The sequence below is a fragment of the Taurulus bubalis genome (assembly GCF_910589615.1).
Source record: "Taurulus bubalis genome assembly, chromosome: 7".
Taxonomy (NCBI): domain Eukaryota; kingdom Metazoa; phylum Chordata; class Actinopteri; order Perciformes; family Cottidae; genus Taurulus; species Taurulus bubalis.
This window is the reverse complement of record NC_136595.1, coordinates 14,210,688-14,237,005: the sequence shown is the minus strand read 5'-3', so window position 1 is coordinate 14,237,005 and position 26,318 is coordinate 14,210,688. Positions and strand designations below refer to the sequence as shown.

At 40.0% G+C, this 26,318-nt stretch overlaps 1 protein-coding gene across 1 annotated transcript in view; it reads right to left on the bottom strand.

Moving 5' to 3' along the window:
* Positions 1-26,318, bottom strand: part of dennd1b (DENN/MADD domain containing 1B) — a gene marked incomplete at both ends in the record, with an annotated part of 98,618 nt that overhangs the window by 10,497 nt on the left and 61,803 nt on the right. Inside the window, 8 exons of the mRNA XM_079221472.1 lie at positions 1,113-1,169; positions 1,615-1,650; positions 2,992-3,032; positions 4,343-4,433; positions 9,692-9,793; positions 14,342-14,467; positions 23,210-23,311; positions 24,866-24,911. Coding sequence (XP_079077598.1) covers positions 1,113-1,169; positions 1,615-1,650; positions 2,992-3,032; positions 4,343-4,433; positions 9,692-9,793; positions 14,342-14,467; positions 23,210-23,311; positions 24,866-24,911 — 601 coding nt within the window. The remainder of the gene's footprint in view (positions 1-1,112; positions 1,170-1,614; positions 1,651-2,991; positions 3,033-4,342; positions 4,434-9,691; positions 9,794-14,341; positions 14,468-23,209; positions 23,312-24,865; positions 24,912-26,318) is intronic.

The following is a 26,318-nucleotide window of genomic DNA, read 5'->3' as shown; positions in this document are numbered from 1 at the left end:
GTTACTGCAAATACTCAAGAGCGCACCAAAATCTGCCCCTAAAAATAGTCCCTTAAATGCACCATATTTTTGGGTTTGGATCATGTTTGCTAAGAGCTACAGTGCCCATCTGTCTCAGTAAATCACTGAACAAATTAAAGTGCATACTCATGACCCGTCTTTCAAAAGACAGATCTTCAGGAGGACTAAATTAGTTTGGGTCTCTGAGTCACGGACATGGTATTGAAGTTGGAAAACAGAGAGAAAAAGAAACACATTGTTGGTTTTGGTCTTTTCATGGAAAAGGGATAACAGTGCATATATTTATTATCACCAGCCTAATCCTTTCAAACGTTCTCTACAAGGGTTTAACAATTACATTCAAGGTAACCACCACTGATGAGCTTAATTTCAATATGTTTGTGCATTGGGGTCCTTGTTTAGACATCTATGGCTGGCAGCAACATAAATGCACTGCAGATTAAGTGTGATCCTGGGAAAGTCCAATTAATTCATTTGTGAATTAATTCATGAACGCGAAGGAAATATGTTTAACCTCAAATCAAATAGATTTCAAAACCTCCATTTTCCTCTATGGGGTGTGTGTGTGTGTGTGTGTGTGTGTGTGTGTGTGTGTGTGTGTGTGTGTGTGTGTGTGTGTGTGTGTGTGAACACACATGCAGAACACTGCAAACTCCTCATGCTCTTCATCGGTGCCCTCTCTGCACAGTTTCCCACTGACAGATCAAACCGCTATTGCCTTATCAAATCCATCAGGCTTATGGAAACATACACCTCGTTACATTAGCTTTGAGGAAATCACAGGCTCACTGATGAAATATGCAGACAATAAAAGAGAAAGAGGGGCCGGGGCTCGGATGACATGACAGGCCATAGCCAGAGGGGCGTTGGTTAAAAATGTACAGCCCTGAACAAAGCGCTAAGCAGGCTTCAACAGTCATTAAAGGGCCCAGCGTCAGAATCACGCACTCCATGTAAAGCAGCCTTCCTGTCTGTTTCTATGAGGGGGGTTACTGCATCTGTGTGCCTCAGAACAGAATCATGTGTGCACACATCAATTCTACAAGCGTGTGCATGTATGTCAGGGAGGTGTGAAGGTCCGTGCTGCTCACCCTCGCTTTAAGCCTGCCCTTAATGTCTCGGATGCCCCTCTTCGCATGACTCTTGGCCTAGGAGGAAAAACAACACGGACACACACGCACACGCACACAAACGCACCCACACACACACACAGATTACTAATCAAAACATGTTGCATTAACATTCTGTTCTGGTTTCGTGTAACATCACGAAAAGCTTTGATCCCTGAGGCAAAACAGAAGGCGATAACATGAAAGGGCCCCCTGACCACCTATTGGACGGCACATGACGACACGCTACTGCTCATCAAGCGCAGACTACAATACTACAATTCCTTCCACTGTCAATTACTAAAAAGACAGCTTTTTTAATTAATTTGTTGTATATTTAGGCAAACTGATTAATTTTCACAAAACAACCTGCAAAATGTCTATTTCAGTGGAGTTTTAAGGACTCAATGTTTCAAGTTATGTACATAGAGAAGAAACATTACATTAAGCTACATTCATTTGACCGTTTTGAAGAAGAACATACTTTAGTCACAGCCGTGTTGATAAGTGCTCCTCCTCTCTGTAATAGACACAGAACATTATTAGTAAGTCACTTTGGGTGAGTTTCCACACATACAGATATTTTAAAATGAAATCAAATATTCATATTATCTACACAGCATGCAATCATATCGTGGTGATCGAATTTCAGTATGAATGACTAAGAGCAAGCTGCATTGCATCCATTTTTGCATCCATTTTTGTCATACTGTGAAGTACAGTATCAATATCGTGAGAATTATTTCTACCATATCATTTGACTCCCACAGTAGTCACAAATGACTCATTTTCAATTTCAAACACAACCAAAACTCCCTGTGCAGCTGTAAATAATATTGTAATGCAACTTCCATAAACAACCGGTGACACCAGGCAAAGTAACATATCGCTGAGCCATGATAAACTGCATGATTCAAAGCATTCAGGAGGTTTTTATTTAGAAGCAGCCTAAAACAGCGATGGAAGGGACTGTGCGTGATTGATTTCTACTTTGAGTTCTGCAGACTGACATTATGGCACCCAATATCTCTCGGTGCCTGTCTTCTTTTCTCTCTCTCAGAGTTGCTGCATCTCTCCTCTGGCGTCTCGCTCTTTTTCTCTGTTTGGTCTTTAGTGTAAGCACAAAGCGTCGGCTAAACGGCTAAACAGAGTAAATGGCAGACAGCGTTTCAGAAGTCGGCAAAGGGAGAGGAGGAGAGAGGCCGAGGTGAAGGCCCCTCTTATAGATCCCTGTCAGTCAGGAAATGTGAACTTTAACAAATCTTTGAAGAGCACTCTAGAGAACTAATTCAGCCTTAGCTGACGGCGTGGGGGGAGAGGAAGGGGGAGAGAGACATACTCTGTGTGAGAGAGAGAGAGAGAGAGAGAGAGAGAGAGAGAGAGAGAGGGAGACAGAGGGGGGGCTGTGACAGAGATGAAAAGAGGGAGAAAGAGAAAGGAAGAGAAAGAGAAGGAGATATAAGGGAAGAATAGAAGAGGGGAAAGGAGACAGGAGATGAAGAAGGAGGGAGAGATCTATGTTCTTGGGTCGGTTCAGCGGAGTAACGCCTGTGTTTGCTGCCAGATCAACATGTCATGTCGGAGGACGTCTTGTCACGTCAAATCACTTCTGTCTCCCTCCCCGTCTGTCTGTCTCCACTGTCCTGCTGCACGCGCCGCTTCACACACCAAACTGCTCTCAAGCTGGGTCTGTACATCCAGGCAGCCCCTTCATTCCAGAGGCAACACCAGGACTTCAAACACTGAGTCGTGTCAATCACACTTTCAATTAAATATAACTCGGGAATGAAATGAGTGAAACATAAAAAAAAGCCGCAGATAAAAGCATTTAGATACGATATGCGGGACATTCTGTGAATACCTTCACAGTGTGCATCCATTGCTGGTAAGACCTTGAATTACCTGGAGGGATGTATAAAACACAGAGAACATGAATTAATCATTTTTGCACTCGATAGCATTGTATTAACATTGCAAAGCAAAGGTAACTATGTATATTACACTGTGACACATCGTCTCATAGCTACACACACTCGCACATTACTGAGCATTTACACTATTCTATATTGAACAAACCTATGTTTGTTCAATATAGAATAGTGTAAATGCTCAGTAATGTGCGAATGTGTGTAACAGCATCAGGTAATGTGGTTGTTTAAAATGGTTGAACAATATAAGGCTTTAGAATGATTAGTTTTCTTCTTCAATCCATTTTGTTATACAATCAATGATAAATACTGTTGAATGTAACATTAACTGCTTTAAAGGAGATTGTTCTCTGGTGTCCGGGGCTCTGAGATGTTTAGAGAACAGAATTACAGGCGACAGTGTGTGTTTGGGATCTGAATTCAAAAGCCCAATAATATGATGGATATTTAGCTGCAACATCTGGATGTCATGCCTTTGTTCTTGTTGTGTAAATAAGACTCAAACCTGAAGTGATGTGATGAACATGATATAATTTGTGTGAGTGCTCCTCTGGGATCTCAGACTTCTGATGTCTCGTGCTCAGTCTCCACATGTAACAATGCTCAATCCTGCCAAACCATTACTAATTCTTTCATCAATCTTCTTTTGTCACATTCAATCAGATTACCAAGTAACCTTTGTATCAGTTCCAATTTATTTTTATTTTTTTTCAACATCAAGATGCATGTCAATTTTTTTTTTTAACTAACCAATTTACCACGAGAGTCTTTTTACAGTTATAAGAATGGCCAAGAGTCACTAGAAGTCATTTTTGTTGTAGTTTTTAAATTGATAACAATTGTATTCTGTTATTCTAAAGACAATATAGATGATTATTGCATTAGTATTTGAAAGTGCCTTATGTGATCAAAGGTGTGTTCATGAGATATTTAACAGCCTTCAAACGTGACTCAAATAAGAAGAACTTCAGGAACAGAAATGTTATTAAATGTATACTTGGACACTGCAGTGTACTATATAACTACCATCTATTTAATTGGTCCATCAATGTTTTAATAGACTTTTGTTCTTTCAATTGTTTTAGAGTTTTAAGAGCAAGATACATTTTATTTGGGGAGTGAAAGGCTCTGAATGCCTTTGCTTTTAATTTTCTTAACTTGAAAGATGTCTCCTTTTGTTCACTACTTCTACTGTGCATCTCACTATAGCACAATAACTACAGCATGAAATATGGTAAATAAATATAATGTGGCTAATTGAGGGACGGGTATAGCACTACTCACTTCCACAGAAGCCCCCTTCTGTGATCTCCTCTTCAAACACGTCGGAAAAGCCGCGGCCTGCGTTCAATTTGGCCAGCCGTCCGTCGATGAACTGCAACCATAAATTACAAGGTGCTTATTAAGGAAGGGAGGGGGCGGTGGTAGTGGACACACTTAAACAGATACAACACACATACACACAGATTCAAACACTCGGGCCGCAGTGGGGTGTTGTTAATCCTACCTGACAGAAACTACATCCCAAGATTAGGTGGGTTGCAGGTAATAAGGATTTGGTAATGTGGAGCAGGTGAGGGATTAGAGCAGCAGACTACATGCTGCACACTGTCTGAGACATGAGGAAGTTTCATTTCCTCCCTTTGTAACATGGAGCGCATAAAACTCCATCTCATAAATATTGACCGAACAGTCAAGACAGCTACACATTTCATGAGCACAGACAAACTCACGTAAATATGTTATGCAAATACAAGCAGTCGCACACGAACCTCAACATTTGTGATTAAAACAATAAAAAATTAACGGCATTCTTTAGACATTAAAGCATGAGCAATATCTAGTTTTATAGGCTATGACCAAATAAAACCAGGGATTAGAGGGGAAGGAAGAAGTAAAAAAAAAATGGTGTCAATAAATAGTTTTAAACACATTTCTTATCATTTTGGCCTCTTATAAGAGCTCTGCTGCCTCTTCCATGCAGTTACAGGCCCGTCATCGTTTTTGCAGGAAGAAAATCAAACTGTATATCATCTTTCTAAATACTGAACATGAAGAAAATCTTTAAAACAATTATATGAATGTAGATCACTCAGTCACACATATGGTGCACTGTTTTCTATTAGCTAAATCGAACCACACTGACCCCCAAGTTACCGGTAGTTTCCTGTCCCATCACTTATAATATCAGCAAATCACTGGGTGAAAATAATACTTTCCAGTGAAGTCCTTGGGTTAATCTTGGCAAGTTTCTGGTGTAAAACCAAAAAAAAACAAGCAGCTGCAGCTTTTTTTATTTTATTTTCAAGAGTCGGAGCCAAGATCTGCAGAAGTCATGAAAAAATTACTTTCTACCAGTTTCTGTGTGTATATTTATTTTACTAAATCTTTCTGTTCAACCTTTAACTAAAATCCATCTTTTTAACCTCTTCAGTTTATCTGTGTAAAGGTGGGAGGGAAAACAATCAGTTATGGAGTCATTAAAAAATAATTAGTATATATAAAGCATTTGGCTTTAAAACGTTAAGTAAAAATCAACACCTCCTACCTTTCAAGCACTATTTCGGGACACTATTCTTTGTAATACTTCAAAGCAACATATTGTCAGATCACTTCTTAACTGTCTCAGTCCTATGCACACCTCTGCGACTGTGTCCAAAGTGTAACAACAGAGTAGGTTGCTTTAGGGCACGTGTCCTCGGGGACAGCCCACTAACTAGCGACCGACACGGCCGCCCGCTCCTCTGGTCAGAAGAGCCGGAGACTCATCATTAGATCATTTTAATGAGAGGTGAGACTGCAGGTTTCAACCACTGCTCTGCTGCTTGGCTGGCCCAATTAGTGCAGATAATCAACCCAAATCATCACCTCGCCAAAGTCTCCACTTATCTCCCCCCTCGTCTCCCTCCACACACCCCGGCCAGATTACCTGCCTCACTGTGGGCCCTAATTGGACATTACTCAACAATGGCAGACTGTGATCACCACACACTCTCACACAGACACACAAACCAACACTTAAAAAAAAAAAAAGACACTTGTTCATGCACTCGCGCACATACACAAACACAAGAACACAATGGCTAATTTTCTTTGTTTTGAAAGAGAGACCAAAACAAAAACTCTCTGAAAGAATTCAAACAAAAAGTAGGAGACATTTAAATACATTATCTTTAACACTTTTTCAATAATTGTTAATCTATTGACATAAAAACAAATATGTTTATACTAATAATTTTGGACTTTTCCAAAACAAACTCAAACCAATCTACGTGTGTAAATAAAAGTGCATTGCTCCATCCCTCCACTTCTACAGGTCATCTTGTTTCCATAGCTGTTGCAGCAGACCGTAGACCGTGAGAGTTATTCCATCTGGATACCAGCACATTGACTCACTCAGGGGTCGGTCACAGTGGTCGAGATTTATATAAACTCTGGAATTGTGGAGCCAGAAATTGGGATTAGGACTCTACAGGGGTTCATGAACAGAAATATACACAGGGAGCCAAGAGGAAATGTAATTTTTGAAACCTGGAATTAAAGCCCATAAACCGTGGATATTAAGGGACAGAGCGGAAATCATGTCACTCATAGGTTTCTGAAAGGAGGGTTTGAAGGTTGGATACTAAAGTATGGAAATCTAAATTTGGCCACAAGGAAGGAGGCCCTTCGTTTTCCAGCTTACTTTGACTGCTGTGATATGGAGAGGAAGGAGCAACTACATGATCAGATTTTAAATCTGATAATTTGGTTTTACAAGGACACACCTTTTCCCCTTTTCGATAAATGTCTTGGCATTCATACACACGCGGAGAATGACTGATGATTATGGATTGATGGGATGCACGTTGTCTACAAAGGCTCCTGGCAGTAAATTATCAGACTACAAGTCTCCCGGCAGACTCAATAAAACTGTGGATGGCTTAGTTTTGTCAATAAGAGGAAGAGACTTAATTTTATCAGTCCAAGCTAGCACAATACACACACATGAATGTGTGCGCTCGTAAGTGTGTAGGAGCTGGGAATGGTTGATAGGAAGCAGGTTAACGCCGACAGGCTTTCCCCCGCATTCTTTTGGAAGACTTCTCCCACTTGTTCTGTTCTGAACAGAGATGGGCTGGTGGACAGAGCACACAGGAAACAGCAATCGAACAGAAGTGTGTTAGAAGGTGAAACTGTGACATTTTAAGAGGCGTGTATGTGTACATATATATTTTAGGGTTGGCTTCGTGTCTATATTTCATAGAGGCAAAAGATAAAAGGACTGTTGTTTCTGCTTTTTGTCCCCGAAGAACACAACTTAAATGCATTTGACATTTTAATGGTACTTCATAAGAAGGTGTTCTTAAGCAACATGTGACAATAATACATTTTAATATAGATATTGAAAGTAAGTGATGGCCCTAATGACATATGACAGCCCACAATAGTCTCTCTGTCTACGAGGCCACTCAGCTCAAAAAGTATTACTAATGTTTCACTGAATTTGCATAAAAACCTTCATGCTGTTCCATCTATAAAACTGAAATTACTTTGTGAAGTAGAATAACTGCTTTACAAGGAATGAAAACAAAATCACCTGTAGAAAAGCAATTTCCTGCTGAAATGGTAACACCTCAAACTCAGGTAACACCTCGACATTATGCGCGTGTGCTTCACTGGGTGTGTAATGTGTGTTGTGGTTGACCAATTCCTATAATATGGTTTGAATTTGGCTCAAGTTTGACCCATTATTGTTGGCTTGTAGGCGACAGTGACAACTCCCACACTTTAAAGGCCATTGTGTGCCAGTGATTAGAAGACATATATATCATTAAATATATATTGTATTAGACATGTTGTTTCAGTCTAGTCTAGAACTAATAACTTTTGCTTGATCACTGAGAAATAAACCAGAAACTGTTAACTTCAAACTAGATAATAAACTAAACTTTTTAAAATGGAAGTAAAATGTTCATCCTTGTTCCTTTTGTAATATCAGTATTGCACTGGATTTTAATCTATATTAACTATGTATATCACATATTTTTATATATATATATATATATATATATATATATATATATATATATATATATATTAATATTTTTAATGAAATTGTATACTAATAAGACAGTCTTACTTTCAGGCCTATAAATAATTTGCAATATACTGACAATGAGGACAATATATTGGAATTTAGGTGCAAAAATAACACATTGGTATGAAAACAATCAATAACAAAACAAGGAGCAGAAGAAAGGCACAACAATCCAAACTTTCTCAGTCCATGAGTGTGTACTTGAGTCTGTAAAAATGAATGTGTGCATGTGTGTGGCCACGCAAGTTGAGCATTGTTTGCGTGTTTGAGAGCGGATGTGGGTCATGGCCAGAGCAGAGCTCGGGCGGACCGCTGGCCTCTCTCACTTTAGTCGAAAGAGGAGTGGAGGAGATAAGCTCACCCCATCCAACGCGCTAGAGAGGAGGAGGAGGAGATAAGGGCCGGTTTCCCAATGCTACCGCTGAGGCAGGAGCCAGCCCGGGAGGATGCTTTGAACTGCTGCTCGCAATCTGCTCTGCCTGGGAAAATTATAGATGGGGCAGAATGTCCAGAGAAACAAAAGGCTGATTGAGGACTGCTGTGCTGCAACTCTCGGGGGTAAATCACACTACTATCACGGGTCAGAGAGCACACAAAAAGATTCAAGGGTTTAGAGGAAATTTTCTTCGGAGCCAGAGGTGTCTCTCCACTCAGCTCTGGCTCGGCTAAGTTTAGTATTGCTGAAGGGATTTGGGGGGGGGACATATTAAGTATACATGAGTGATTTCAAGGGAAACTCATGTAACCACACATGAATAAAGGATACCTGCTCACACGCTCACAAACACACACTAGATACACTGTACATAAATACAACCATGAACACAGTGGAGTTGATGATTATGTATTTACTTGTGGTGGATTTTTACATTTTCTAAGGACATAGTTAAAATTTAGGCAATTTTTTGGGGGATACTTTACAGGCATGTGCATGCATGTGAAAGACAGAATACAATCTTGATCTTTTTTTTTTGTCCAGTAAAATACATATAACAGGCTTGACTTATCGTAGTTTTGTTTGTACACCATGGAAATTTGAGCAAACAGAGAGGCATTAGGGAATAACATCAGTGTTTTGAGAGATAACCACAGTAAACAGTTTCAAGGGGTCAATAACCGTCTATAATCCCAGGCCTCTCTCTTCTCCTCACGCTGTCAACTCAACTATCAAGACACTAAATGCTAACTTTGCAGAGCAAGCTGGGAGATAACTGTAATAATAAATAAGTTTATCCTTCTAAATAAAAGATCTGCTCAAAAAATAAACAGCTCAACAATAAACACTGATGGGAAAGGACAGAATAACCTTCCATATGAACACTCAGTCATCTTTTTAAATGTGTGCTTGCCTACAGAGGACGGGATAGGGTCAATGTACCCATGTACGTGACAATATATTAAACAATTTTGATCTAAGGAGGATTAAAGATACTGTATTGATGCATAAAGTTAAATATGATGTCCGTAATTTAAACTATTTTTCTATGGTCAGATAGATTTTACTTGTCAGACAGACACACAGACAGAATCTCAAAAACAGATGTGGTTTGTACCTGTTTGAAGAGCTGCAGGTTGACGGCCATTGAAAGGAAGTTCCTCATGGTGCTCGATCGATGGTTCACAAAGCTCTCCTCACAGAAAGTGATTGGCTCCCCCTGAGGAGTTCACAGCGATATTATTGGAACAAATTACAATCATAATACAAAAATTATACTTATTAATTTTTGGCTCACTGTTCTTTGTACCAATCTGTTTATCGCCATGTTTACTTGAGCCACAGGAAACGAAGGCAGATGTATGTGTTGCCTTGAAAGGCAAGGGGTCTAAACTAAACAATGTTGTTGACAATATGATTTCCAGCACGAAGAAGATAACATTGTTATTGTCATTATGCACTGTAATCAGTTTTCTAAAACCAAGGACTATTTCAACTGATTTCTTCATTAGTGAGTTAACTGGGCCTAAAAAAATAGAAAAAAAGTCAAAACGAGAGACAGAAAGGAAAGAGAAACGATCAAGAAAGATAAGGAAGAGTATTAACAAAAGAAAAGAAAAAAAACAGTCCCTTTTAAACAGTTCCCCTGGAACAGAAGACTGGGTCCCAGTAAACTCCCCAGTAGTCCACATGAACACATCATCACATTATTACTATTTCTTACATCATGTCTGTTGGCCTGTGAGCTATAGACATGGAGGATGACAACAGAACCACTGCGGGCCAATCACACGCAGCCCTACAGTCATTTCCAATTCATGTTTTTTCATAATTAACATAATTCTCACATATTTCAATGATGCTCTAAATTTTTCTAGTGTAAAACAATGTGCTTTGTCTGTTCTAGGCTACAAGCACAGTGTGGCACATAAAAACAACTTAACAACACTAGAGACTAACTACATTTCGAGGATGGGCGGATGATACCAGTGGCCCAAATTACATCACAGGAATACTGCTCCACTTACATCACTAAAAGTTTCTAAGGCTTATTCGCTCATAAAGCAGAGTTGAAAGTAGCTTGTTGTAGTTTAATCAGCTTGCAGTTTCCATCTGGCTGCTACAGCCTCCGACCATACTGCAGCTAACAAAACTGAATAGCATGCCCGAGACTAACAACTAATTGCTACTGAAAAAACTTCCAAAGTCAACTTTAAGACTGGGTCTGTGTACACATCACTATCCAACAAATCCTTTGTATACACCAAAGGAAAGGAGAGCCATATTCATTGTATCTATTTTAAGAGGGTCACCATGGTTGCCTAGGACAAGAAATACTATGACAACTTCCAGTTAAAGTGTAAAATATGTCTACATTGTATGTAGCCAGCCAATACAGTTGATTTAGTGAGACAGTTCATTTAGAGAAACAGCATGAGGCTTGAAAAGAGAGGGCCATACACACTCACATCTGGTACCTTCATAAGAGAAACCAGGCTTGTGCTGCTACGGGATCGGATCTACCTCGACAAGTGAAGGGATGATGGCCAATTGTTTTTTCCTCCAATGACCAGGTGATTGCAACTTTCTAACTTTTTAAAGATGTTATGAAGAATAATCAAAAGAATCTGTGCAGTTATAGATGTTTCTGGTGGAGCGCCATGCACACCTGATGAGCCCCGTTAATCAGCAGTGAGGAGTGATTTTTAAATCCTTTATTAGATACCAGTTTGCCATTGTTTTGTTATTGTAGTGATATAAATGTAGTTTATGGTGCCATTACAGCCCCGTTAATACAGGAGCGAGCCTCGCCGCGGATAGTGGGAGACAATTCTTTGGCCGAAGTGAACATGTTGTTCGGGCTAAACGCCAACTAATATGGATTGAAGCAGAAAATGGTGTTTCCTAAAAACATGACCTACTTTACTTCTATACATTTTGACTTTTGGACTGTGGACATACAATTACAATTAGAGGGGAAGAGTAGGTGAACTATTGCACAAAATGTTTTTTTAACTGGATTGTCCTTCATATGTGGAAGCATAAAACTCATCTTGTATACAGAGTTAATTGTTTATTTATTTGACCATAGAAAATACAATCGGTGAAGACAGCTACAATATGTTCTATGTTTCATGTTTAACATCAACCTATTAAGTGTGTATGTATGTATATATATATATATATATATATATATATATATATATATATATATATATATATATATATATATATATATATATATACACACACACATACATACATAAGTAAAGCAATTCTACTCATCCTGAACTCAAGAAACTCATCCTGCAGCAGATGTGTTCAACGTGCCAAAACAAGTGGGCAGTTTTCTCTGTGGATGAATGTTCAGATCTGGGGGGAACTGAAGTCGCAGTAAGATTTCAGGAAATCGATTTTAATTACAATATAATTTTCTTTGATAGAGTTTAACTGTGGACGGTGCTATATCTATGTGCTTCCGTGTTCATTGTAGATTTGGGCAAATGTGTCGACATTTTTATTGGACTGTTAAGTCTGTATTGTTTTTTAAAGAGATAATGTTGAAATATGATGTTAATTATGTGTAAACATTGTTTCAAGTGGATTTAATAATTAAACAAGAGTATTGGTATTCATTGATATTTTATTTGAATGACTAGAAACGGCTTCTTTCAATTTAAGACTGAAAGTCAAAATATTCTTTAGAATACATGATCACGGTAGTTCATGCTTTTAGGGTTTTTACTCTGTTTCACGTGTCAATTTCATGTAAAACATCTTGTTTCTGCATTTCCACATTATATTGAATCTGTTTATTGAATAAATTGCACCTTGATGTAGACCTGTATGTTCTTGTGCAGGACTCCTGCTGTATGTGGACACATTAGATAGATATTCTATACATGCCAATAGGCTTTGTGGAAGATTGTGTCTAAAACATCTTGACTGCTTTTAAATATGTGATACCTCAGTGTTCACACCTGGTTGGATGACATGAATTGGTTACATGCCTATTTGAGCAGAATGTTGGCTAATTCGGCCCCTAAATAGTACCGAGCGCACGCCAATGGAATATACGCACCCACCCACCCGACTTGGCTTCATCAATGGTGGTGAAAACTAATTTGAACTGCTGTTTCAGGTTCTTTTAGCCCGACATGTGTGTGCTGCTCTGAGTAGGCGAGAAGCACCTGCGAGAGAATCAACGTGAGCTGAAATTGATGACCTAAGAAATGGTGTTCTAATCAGCTGATTGCTTTTCAACTCATTATCATTTTCCAGTATTGTTTCATTTACAACTCAGCAAGACTCCAACCAAACATCCACACCCCTCCTTCTGTCGAGGCATATGGGCCTGTGAACCACAGCGCTCGGCTCAGCTTCGTCTGCGAAGATCTTTTCCTCAGCGTAGAACAATCACCAGCAGAGTGCTATTCCAAAAATATCAGAATGAGGGGGAGCATCGTCAGTATCTTCATGCAAGCAGATGTGCAGTTTGTGCATGTTTATGTGTGTGCATGTATGTTAACGACGCGCATTTTGAGCGTGAGTGAGCTGAGAAATGACTGCATGTTGTGCTCGCACATACACTAACACACATATAACACTGAGTCTCAGTGCTGGTGTCAGAGGGGAGGCAGTTTGCTCATATACTGTCTGTATACAGAGAAAAGAGAGACAGCATCAATAATGTAGCATCTTGACTCCGGGAGTCCACAAAGTCCAATTAATCTCAAAGCCAAAGGAACAAAGGCTTCGCTATTTGACAAACAGGACATGCTGTAGTTTGCTCTGCTCTGACTCAGACTTGATAAGCAAAAAAGATCCAGAAAAGAAATGTTAGGGGGGCTTAGTAAAGAAGAGTAAAACACCAAAGGTGGCTAAAAGGGATCTTCAAAGGGAATGTCCTGACTCTTTTCAGCTCCTCTGACATTTCACTGCCTCAGACAGGCCCACCTTAGCTCTGCGCTCCAACTGAAAAACACACCTTTTACCTTCAGTCAAAACTGCCCCCGTCGAACCAGACTTCAGGGAAATTTGACTCAACTCACCGAAACTGAGATTGCTACTGCCTGCTACACAGTCTGACGAGCAAATATATTATATTCTTGTCTGTGAATATTTAACTATGCTTGTGAATAAAAATGTAATCTATGGTCTTTATGGTTCATATTTTATCAATACATGTTCTTGTTTTTAAATGCAATCCAACAGAGCTTAGTTATTCATATGTTTGTTTCCTGTCCAGCACAGAGATAAGTATGAGATCAAATAAACGGTCACTTCAGCCAAATTATAAAAAGAGAACATTCATTGTCACTTACCTTTAAATGCACAGTGTGGGTTTTTAGGTTTGTAGACACCTATCTCTTATTTCTACTGCCACCTCAGTAAGATTGTAATGGAATTTCATTTGGGGTCGTGCCGTTATTTTCTGATTTACCAGAGTACGGGAGACTTTTTTTTTTGAATAAGCACAAAGAAAATTCCATTTCCGTCCATTGTATTTGGGACAGATAACTCCAAACATGGATTATCAAGACCACAACTCTCTGTATGGCTAGACACCTCAAGAGAAAAGTTAATGTTTTGTAGGTAATTTGGGTAATAAGGTTAGCTCAAACACTGGATGTATGTATCACACTCTGGATTTGATCGTAAACAAGCAAACGTTCCAACATACATGATTTAAGAAAATAAGGCTCTGATTTGACACTACAATGCTATTCAACAAAATGACTGTCGACTAATGACTGTGGATCCTTACAGGTTTATATCTGAGGGCATCTCGGTAGCATCCAAACAGAGCGGCCTGCACTCTCAGGAAGGCCCTCGCCACGCCACTTCCTGTTGCCGTTGACTGCTTCTTCAGCTTGCTCTTCAGAGAGGACACCTGGTGCAAAAGAAAAAAGAGTGACAGAAAGTGAGGGAAAGGGAGAGAGAGAGGTGGGAGGGTGAAAAGGGAGAGATGGAGGGGTAAAAGTTAAATTATCACCTCTGAAATTGGTGGAGGAAACAGCTAGCCCATTCTGGGTGTGAAGTGTCACATTTGCAGGTCATCTCAAAATAGGAAAGAGAAGAAAAGGGAAAAGCTTCAGCCTTTCCTCCGAGCTTATCTGTTGTGCTGCTGAGAGCACCTGCTGCTTTGCTAATTGAGCAGAGGACGGGGGGCGTCGAGAGGGAGGGGACAGCAGAGAGGAAATGGAAACTCGCATCTTTGCTCTTCCACTCTCACCCACTCTCTCCCTCTCTCTCCATGCTGCCACCTCCACTCCTCCCCATCACCTTCTTGCTTTATCGCTTCTCCCTCCATTTCTTACTCGTCTACTCTTTCTTTCCAGTCCTCCTGCTGTCCCCTCCCCTGTTGGCTCTCCCGAACTCTCTCTAGGAAGGGACTCTTGACATAAAATGTCTTTAATTATTTCCCCCACTCCTGGCCCTGTCTCCAGGACTCCAGGCGAGAGTGGAGGAGCAGCAGGCCCAAGCTTGTTTTAGGATGACAAAAGATTCACCCTGGCCAACGGGCCCTGGGGAGTCTTAGTAAGAAGTTGTCAAGAGGCTCTCCTCACCTGCTCAGCAGTAGTGTGACTGTGTTGTGGCAGAGCGAGGAGGAGGCAGCGATAGCGAGGGACTGCCGCTCTCTGTGTGGGCTGTGCCAGCGTAGCACAAAAGCACAACGTTTGATTGTGTTGCACAGGAGGTCTAGATTACTGTAGTACAGCTTGGTGTGCGCTGTTAGCAGTAGCATGGGCTTGATCACAATTTTAAAGGAAAACCTATTAATGTAACCTTCAGCTTCAGTAAGTGGACAAAAAAAGTAACATCCTCACTGAATAACTTTGCAATGTTTGTATATTTTATTCATTCTGGCTGACATCATATTATGAGTTAAAATGCAACAATCAATGTCTAATAATCTTTGTATATAGAACTCAGAAGAGTGTCTTCTACACAGTACTGTGGCTGGTTGGGCACTTCAAGAAGGCAGATAAAGCCAAAACGCTCCACGTAACAATCTTTTTACTTCAAGACAAAACGGACTCTGCATGCAGAACTGATAAAAGTGTGTGTGAAACAACAAGGATTTTGGTTAACACTCTGCCTATTAGATTTAACACTACACTGCATATTTCACCATTCAATTCAACCACCTCTTTACACAGTGCAACATTATGTACTCTGGTACTTCTTTATTCAGAGCGTGTGTCATATATTCATGTGTTAATTGTCAGGCCTGTCCACCTCTCTGAAGCAGCATAGGACATTTACAACTCATCCTATCGATATCACTAGTCTTAATGGAGCCATATTTGTGGGCAGGAAGGAAAGAAAGACTAGATTAAAGCAGAAGAAAATGTGAGGTTGTCTCAATCTTTAAATGACCCGATTTCTTCTGTAATATGATACAATTTTGATCAGGTCTACTTCAATCAGAGGTGGCCAAGCATCATGCTGTGTAGCTGCAGCGTTAGAGGGACATCGTGGTCTGGCATCTGCAATTAGCCTATCTGGAAAACTTCAGGGAGGAGAAGCAAAGTGTGAGCACGGCTCACACAGAGGACCGATGGAAAGAAACAGAGAATGAGAGAGAAACCGAGACAGAGAGAGTGGCAGTCTTAAACTGGGACAAAGACAAAACGAACAGCGTGAATTCTTCTCCCCTGGGCTTTCTCACTCTCCACAACGTCCCTGTGCTGCCATTGCAAATGCTCCCAGGCATCAAACATGAAGTTTATCACGGTTAAATTAAGTGTCATCTCCATATTCACTCATTGTGCTAAATGCTTTTATGTTTATGTAAAGCCCTTTTTGGAATTAATATTTCATGTTAATGTGCGTTTTCACTGATTTTTTCATCCTCGCAAATCATTAAACTGTCTTTTTTTTCGGGGGGAGAATCAAAGCGAACACAATGTCAGTCTAAGTGGGGGAGGCATACCCCAAAGACTGTCAGAGAAGACGGGATAGCAGCGGAGTTTACTCTGCACACAGAGTTCTGTACAGCAGCTTTGAACGGGTGAGAGCGCTGCAGCGGCAAACACTTTTAATGAGTTGGGGACACAATCACTTGTGTTTTGTTACCCAGAGAAAAATGGGTGATAAAGCTATAAGTTCAAAGTTTTACATGTATTCACCAGTAAGACGAGGCATGGTGATAAATATATTCTTCTTTAGTCACGTGTGGTAATTAATTAAAATGTCCCATATAACATATATAGTAGAAGTGCATGACAACTACCGGAATACCGTTTTTGCTAATAGAACAATCAAGCACAGTCTATGGGGCGCTCCTTCACATATGAGACGCAAAAAAATAAATGTGTGTTTAGTAATTGGATATTGAATATGGCGCATATACCACAATCATCAGGTATGCCTCCACGGTAATGGCTCTGTCAAACTAATTAACTTCTACAGTTTGAGTGAAGCTAACGAGATGCGTACAGGCATCAGAGGAAGGCCAGGCTCTACAGGTGATAACCCTATTTGGCAGTGACATTTTTTTGTGTAAAGTCACAGTGGCGGTGATAAGATCAAAGGCAGAGAGTCCCCCATTGGGTCCAATTAGAACTGTAGCATTGTACAGGGAAGGAGCGGCAGGAGAACGGGGAGTGGGTGGTTGGGGGAGAGAGAGAAGAAGAAGAAAAAAAACTGTTGAGTTATGATATTCATAATCTATGCAGAGAGGCCTTTCCAGTACAGGTCTTCTCCCCATAGCTGTGATCTTTTCAATTTACATCAAGGGAAGATGGTCGGGGATGAAAGTGGGGCATCCAAGGCGCACAGCCCACAGAGGGCAGACACGGGGCCTCATTAAGACCCAGCCCAGCCAGCCCCAAACAGGATTTTGAAACGCGTCACATAAAGAGCATGGGGTCAAAGGTCAGACATAGAACAGATCTCCATTTAACTCTCCAGCTGGAGATGGTAATTAGCAGGTGCAATGATGATCCCTTCCTGACTGTACGAGATGATACCGCTGTAGGTGACACCAGGCATCTGTGTGAGTGTGTGTGTAAATCCATGCATGTATACACACGGACACATGCGGTGCCTGGTGTCACCCACAGCGGTATCATCCAAAGAAAATTTACTTCTCTCACTGTCTCTGTAAGAGATGAAGTAGCCTACAACTTCTCCTGCTTATTCTAAAACTATTCAAACTGATGAAATTAGCATATTTGTCATCACATTAAGCAATATTTGCTCATATAATCAGTCAGACCACACAGCATATGAAACCTTGTCATTGCTGTTAATTATATCTGGACATAATGTTAACTTCTACTACTAGGTAACAACACAAAACTAAACATGACATGTAGGAGCCTGGCTGACAATATTATTGTTACTATTGCGTGAATCAAAAATGAGAGAAAAATATTGTTACTCACAAAACTCTGAATATATATTTAGAATTTTCCTCTAAATTTTCACAAGAGCATAAAAAAAAACCTCCTAAATAACGACCCTGACACTTGTCTGTTGTTAAAAAAAAAAAAAAGTTGGGTTTTCTTCTCACAAAAAAAGAATGTTTTGTTTAAGATTCTGTCCAGGGAAAGAAAGCCATGGGGACGCAATTAAAGAACTACAAAGAAAAAAATAGTTATGAAAATCTCCCACTTTCTTTTGATGTGCTGCAGTCTGAACTGTACACACACACACACACACACACACACACACACACACACACACACACACACACACACACACACACAAATCTGAACAAAGACACACAGAGAACCGGCAAATACTCTCACACATGAACACACATACATGTGCACAATGAGCATGTAGCTTGCAATCTATGAAATTCATTCTTTCAATTCAAAACAAATATTAGGTATTCATGATTTCTTTTTTTCTTCTTTTTTAATTAACCTCTATTTTCAGTCTTGCGGTAAATTGCTCAATAATGGGGATATAAATGAAATTAATGGAGTGGAGTTTACTACAATCTCTCATAACTAACACATAAGATCACTAACTTCTAGTCTTTGGTATGATAGAAAATATTATGAATATTACATTTGCAAAGTGATGTGATGAAATAAATATGTATAAGCGGAGAAAGACTAAAATACACAAATTATTAAAGGCACATCGTAAGACATAATTCTTTGTTGATCTGCTGTTAAATACATGCAAAATAAAAAGTTAGTCAAGCAAAATGAAAAAGAGTGAGGAAGGAAGGAGGAGAAAATTCTGTGTCTGTGTGTTTTAATAGGGCTATCTCATTGCCATGAGACTCTCCCCGGTGTGAGGTTACTTTGTCAAGCTGACCTCTTATAGCAGCTGAGCGGCTGAGTTTTGCATACATAATTAACTACAGCTAAATGTCATCTTTCACTTCAATAACTAACGCAGTGGGTGATGCTGCTCTCTCTTTTTGACTCCTAATCCAGAGTGAACCGCCGGCAGAACGAGCATGTGAAAATGAAGTGCAGCTTTTAAACTCCACATGATTGACTGAGGAGCTGTAACACTGCAGAGAGAGTGTATGCACAGTTCAGCGGCATCGAAAACAATCATAACCTGTAAAATAATGTCTCAAATGAGCAGATTTCAACATTTGCAGTTGGTAAAGTCGAGACTCAATAGCAACAACAAAACTACTTTAGATCTTGCTATTATCTGTTGTAGATGGCGAGACTGGTTCTGGTAAAGTAAAAGACAGTATGTGACTGAGGTGGAGCAACCGCATTCCCAGCACTGAGCTAACGTCTAGTTAGTGCAGCATGTGAGGGGCTTTACTGTACGTGGCTCCGCTATACTGGGAAGACACTAATGAATTGAAACACACGTGGCTGCATCTAAATTGAAAATGGGACAATCTGGTGGACATACCAAAAACCTGTGAGTAGCAAAAGTTTACTGCTGAACTAGATCTAAATGTCATTGATGAACATTCCTGGCCAAAAAATGTGTAGGTGTGTGTCGGTGTGTGTGTCGGTGTGTGTGTCGGTGCATCTGCGTGTGTGAGTGTTTGCCTGCTGTCGGCTGTACTCCGTTGTAGATGATGATGTAGATGTTGTTTTCTGGGAGCATCGGAAACTGAACACCAAATTAAAGCCGCAATGTTTGATTAAGTGTGCCAGGTGATCTCAGGAGAGGCGCGCAGACACAACCTCAACCCCCTCATTCATTTGTAAACCTCCAAATGCAGGCTTGAAATACAGGAAGTAGGAGTGTACGCTTTAAATCTCCCCCTTGATTGGGAATACAAATGATCAAATGCATGAAGGCTAGGAATGTATGGGTACACGGTGTCAGCAAAGTAGCGAGAGGCAGAGAGGAGGAGAATAGAAGGAATTAGGCTGTGATGTGAAAGAGAGCATCTGAAAATAAAGATGTAAGCTGCATTGTAACACCTCACCTTGAATATGTGGCACAGAAAGAATAATACATGAAAAAAAATTCCCGTCATTGGTTTGAGATCAATTGCCGGGATCAAATAAAAATCGGATTCAGTCACACACTGTTTGTTTTCAGAATTAACAGACTCCTAATTCGCTATTCTTGGATACTTTTAATGACTAGCGCGGTAAACAGCTCCACCAACCAAAAGCCAATTATAACTTTATCAGCAGTATCTCTGTGCGGAAGAGGAACTGTGGATCTCAGAAAGAGAAACAAAAATACCTTGATCTTCCAGGGAAAAAAATGTTTTTTTATTGAATATTTCTTTTCAGTGTGCTTGTCAACACATTGATTTTACTGACATGAGCAGTCTCTCTCAGATTAATATGATTTATTAAAGTGTAAAAACTATTGAAACTTTCAGTTCAACTTAGGCAATCTTAAAATATGCAAAATCCAGCTAAAAATACACAATTTAAAATAAATTGAAAAGGGATATAGTTCTCTAATAATATCTCACTGTGTATCTAATATAACTAGCGTAATAACTAAATTGCTAAAAACAGAAAAGCACAGACTCAAATAAAGTAACAAAAAAAGTCCCTTGATCTGCATTGCTTTTTTTATACATAAATATACTGATTAATATAGGAAATGCTTAGATTGACTTTCAATAAATACAAACATATTATACAGGTACAAAAAAAGGGATTCATGTGATTATTTTATTCCCACTTATTATCCCACGCATTTAAAAAGATGAATCCAGAACAAAAGATCAATTAATGCTTATAACTTTTCCCAATTTAAAAAATGTAAATCGTTATTCGCAGAAGACTGTTGCATCCTTTTTTGACCCGTTACCAATTACTCTGTTATTCAGATCTTTCCCTTTTCTGCTAAACGGAACCACTACTGGCATGGTAGCATTTGTAATAGTCAATAAATCTGAAATATTATGTGTGAAGTTGCGGGGAAAGACCATTAAGAGGCGGGCACTAGTGGAGCCGGTGCAGGGGTCCTGTCTGAAAGAGGGCGGCTAATTCGGGACAACTGTGAACTCTGAACCTGCTGAAAGTACGGCCACTGGTCAGCCGAGCCACGTAATAGAGTCCACATGTGCTCACAGCCTGCATTGCTATAATTAAACGGATCTCTAAAGGTTTGCTTGAATCTAAATCAGAGGGCTTTGTTTTCACTTTTAGTTAGACTTGAAAGGCGGACAAAAACTGCCTGTGGCCTTCACCTTTTAATCCATTTCATGCTTTATATATTCATGCAAAGTGATGCTGGGCTTTTTAAAGTGAGAATAATCATTACTTCATTGGTCTCAGGCCTTCAGTTTCACACTGAATAAAGCCTGAGTGTTAAGCAGCCAGTGTTACAGCGAGAATTAGAGAGAAATGAAGAGTTTTTTTAATAGCTTCGAAACGACGCACGGCAGCTCAGCCCAGGCAGAGAGTTGCTCGGCATTAATCAAAATTTCAGGCCTCTTTGACAAACTGAACAATGCCTCAAACATCTACTTGTGTGTAAACACAAACATCAAATGCCATGTGGCATGTCCTCATCACTAACAAGCAAACTAACAAGAGACCTGGAATTCCACTCAATTAGTACCTGCTCGCTTCCTTATTAATCTACTAGCCTCAGTGAAAAGATGAGAGGAGACAGGGGAAAAAAATGAATCGGAATAAAAACAACAACAACAATTTGTTGCAATAAATGTATTAATGCCAGTGAGGTTTCCGTTTCAGGTGGTGTAATTTGACATGATATGTGGGCTATGTTCTGTCATTAGTAAGGAAAAATGGTGAGTAGGGGATCAAAGCAAAAAGGCTCAGAGTCTGCCACTTAATTTATCACACGGCAAAGACAAAGGCTTTTCTCTCTGCTTCTGTCGCTTTTCAAAAGCCCTGACTCCTTTTTATGACAAACTCAGTTTGCAATTTAATTCGGAAAAGCAAGCAGGCAGGAAGTGAGAATAAGGCACTGTAGCCAGCCAGACAGACAGACAGACAAAGAAGCAGTAGAAGCAAACAGCGGGTGCAAGAAGCGTCCAGGCTGGTGGTAAGTACTGTGAGAGAGAGAGACAAGAAGGCAGACAGGTGTCATGAAACTCGAGCAGCCAGGCATTAAGGCAGGCGATAAGGCAGGCAGGCAAACAGGCTCAAAAGTAGCCAGGAAATTGTATAAAATGAAGAGAAAGATCGCATCATTGCAGGTTGTAAGGAGGCATTAATACACACTAGCAGTCGTACTAGGCTGAGCAGCAGTGCTAAATCAGGAGAACCAGAGAAGTGTGGGAGTGTGACAGGGTCTGGAGTCTGTTGGGTAGTGGATTGAATTATATATTGCGGGTAGGACAGGAGTCCGGTAGGCAGTGGAACCTGAGAACATACTGTTAACAGCGCAGGAAAAAGTGCGCCCGCAGCCTCAGCGGGGCCTCACATAGGAGCTGTAATATATACATCCATAAAAGCAGCTAAACAAATATATTCCTTCGACAAAGACGGGGAAGACAACCGCGTGTATTGTTCTCTGCGTTTGTGTGTAGATGAGAGAATGTGTGTGTGTGTGAATGTGAATGTGTGTAAATGTGTGAGTGACCCCGCACATCTTGGTGATGCTTCCTGGAGCACTGACGCCGGTCAGTGCTCCATTAATTAAAGAGACGACGCACTGGCAGGTGGCTTCACTGCCCACACTGGTAATTGGCCCCCTTCTTCCCACTATCTCCCCCTAGAAAATCACCCATCTCTGCCTTTTCTTCTCTCTTCTCTGCCTTGTTCCCTCCTCCTATCTCTCGCTCTCAGAAACGTGCCAGTGGGCAGGCAGAAATGCAAGACTTTGTGAAATAATGATTAGAATGGATGGAGATGAAGGGAAGGGAGTTGCACATTTTCCCACAAGCCTCTGATGGTCGGGGAATGCTGTTTGCCTTCAAGCGTCATGCGACGCGACGGGAGTTTACTTTAGACAGCCACAATCTGAGGAGCCAGTACTGCAGTCATTAATGATGTGGGGAGGGGACAGAGCTGTACTTTGACAACTTTCTGCATGTGTATGTGTTTGTCTGTGTATGTTTATCCGTGTGTGTGTGTGTGTGTGTGTGTGTGTGTGTGTTTGTGTGTGCACACATGAGCGTGAGTCTCAATGTGAAAGAGGAAAAATGAACCTTCTGTGTGTCATGCGTAATGAGACAATAAAGGTTGAGAAGCTCCGGAAGGTGTGCGTGTGTGTCTGCGTGTGTGTGTGTGTGTGTGTGTCTCACCACGTCACTGGGCAGGTTGTGCAGGTCATCAAAGGGACTCTCCAGGGTGTTGGTGTCCACATTCAGAATAACCACATCCTCCAGCGACCGACTGCGTACTCTCTAAAGGAGGAAATGTGCAGTGTTATCAGCAACAGTGCACACGCTGCCACAGTAACTAAAACAACTCTATTCATCTCACAATATGGAACAAATCCCTAACAGTAAATATTATTACAACATGTAACATTTTGCATTCAGACGTTTTCATATTATCGACAATTAGAAAAAAATACTTTTTTGCTTCTCTAAATTGAATTTAAGCATTATTTATTTACAATCTAGCATCTCAGAGCAATTTATTGTTTGAAATATCGCACATTGGTAGAATCATGTATATTTTACATATTTTAAATAACAAAGAACCTTAGAATATAGTTTGGTTAATTAATCAAATCATGAAAGAAAGTTAACGTTTGGAAAGTGTGTTTGCTAGCAGACAAAGTCTGTGCTGTTTCCACAGAAGCCCCAGGAAGGAGAAAGCACAGCGGTCACATTTAAAACCACACTGTCATCACACTCCTTTACGATTAACGATGAAATATGGCGTGTAGGAAAGAAAAATATTAGGACATCTTTACTGTAACACACACACACACTCACAACATGAAGAATGGCACTGAGAGGAAACATTTTCCACAGCACCAAAACCTCATGCATCGACAACAACACACGGATGCTGTGCTGTGCTGCGTGCATTCTGATGGCGACAAATTCAACTATTATTTCAGTGTGACGCAGGATGCAGGCAGGTGTGTGTTGGGGGGGGGCGAGGTAGCATAGTGTGTGAATTTCTAGTTTGTCACTTTTGTGACAGCCTGTGCAGTGGAGGCTCACATGCTGATCTGGACTAATTATGTAGTGGCGGAAAGGGGGTCTGTCACGGATGCAGAGTGTGATAAATACTGCCACTGCTGCAACTGTCAGACAAATATCACACACACACACAAATATATGTGCATTACAACATATGCATTTGCACAATTTACACACGCACACACACACACTTACATACTAACACTTACGCACAAGTGCAAATGTGCGCGTGCTTGCAATATGCATTCACACACAACAGCAGTGCTGGTGAAGGCTTGCCCCCCAACCAACACACAGGGTTTAACAATGAAGTAGAAAAGCTCTTTGTTCGCAGATGCTTTTTCTGCCTTTCTCTCTCTCTGTCTTTTGTACTTCTGGTTAAGAATGCACACAAGCAAGACAGGGAGATAAAGAGGAAAAAACAATCTGTCACTTTTTTTTGATTCAATGCGTCGCAGATGCCAAAAATTGCCCGAAAGAAATATTTTTGCACCAAAATTAAGAGCACAATTCACCAAACGAGGTGCAGCATTATAAAACTGACCATACATAGTGTGCAGATGGAAAAAGAAGAACTGACTAAATACATATACAGCCTAATTCCTAATGTAATTTGGTTGTTCTTTTTAAGAAAATCCACTGAAATTCATAATGTGTATCTGATGCAAAAAAGAAAATCATCATTAACAATTTCATATGCAGTACAGAGTTTAAAAAATATACATCAATTTGCAGCAGCATATATAAATATGCACATTTATACACATGCACATTCACATACCCAGAGATTAACTAACGTACCTCCAGCAGACTAAGATGAACACCCACAAAGTATGGCATGGGGGCGCTGTAGATGGAGAGAGGAAAACAAAGCTGTGAGCAATATCAATATCCGATGGGTGCATGCAGTGAAGAAATATGTATTGAGGCTACACTAGTATAGCACATTTCATACACCCATCTGAAAAGTAAAAAGTATTGTTGAGGGTATTCTTTGATTAACAGATTGGTCGATCGACAGAAATTTACTAAATTAATATGTGGAAATCTGATTCATCTTTAGTAGTTCATTAAGAGATAAACTGGCATACATCCCAGTTTATTCAAGTGAAGATTTGGTGTTTTTCTTTGTATTCTTATATAATTGAGACCTGAATGCTGTTAGGGGCTACCAGTCTGAAGATATGACTTGGCTGTAATGTAATTTGTGATTATTCCAACTTTTATAGACTACATTATTCATTTGAAAAATCAATCAATCATTAAAACAAACATTATTGAATACCCAAAGTGATATAAAAATATAGACCGAATGATCAACGCTAACAATACAAGCCAAACTTATTTCTAAAGTAAAATCTATTACATCAACTGCTGGTAATGATGTGAAACCACTAGAATGCAACAGTTGTGCACTGGACGCGTGCATTAGATAACATCATCGTAACATAGGCAGTAAAACTGATTATTGTCCATATGTTGTTCTTTAACCCAATCATATCACATGTAGGGCAAAGCCGCTGACTAAAAATCACATGATTGTGTGTGTGTGTTTGTGTCAGGACAAGCAAATGTATGTAGTGCTACTAATACAACAAGTTTCTCCTTTATTCTGTTAACTTCCACCCTTAGCTATCACTACGCATTCACAGAAAAATACTTTACATTTTAATGCTAAACCTTTTATTACTAGCTCTATCTATTATGATGATGAAACATATTATCTTAACAGTAACAACATGAAATGCTTTTGCATAACATGTAATAAAGTGTTCCCTCGAACAAGATGCAGGATTCAGAAATGAAAGACAAACTTGGAACTCTTTCTCAAAAGCTAAAGGGTAGAAGTGTCAAATGTTTTTATTTTACCCTAAAAAATATGCTTTCCATGCGTATCATCATGTCATTCTTGTTTTATGTGATATTTATCATCTCCAGATGGAGGCAAGGAAAGGATGAATCATAGAGTACGTTTCCCGACCACCAAGACAAATAAAATCAACAAAAACAGTCAAATAATAGAAACCGTTTTTATGATGAGGTTTACAGAGCAGTCAATAATCGGATAGCTTTGGGTCAGTGTAGACCTGGCCAGAAGGATTCAGAAACCACAGGCTTGTAATCAACTTAAAGCAAAACAAACAGCAGGCCTGTAGCTCTGAACTTTAGCCGCTGTCTTCTCTGTTTCATGAAAATACTGGTTTTCCACACACACACACACACACACACACACACACACACACACACACACACA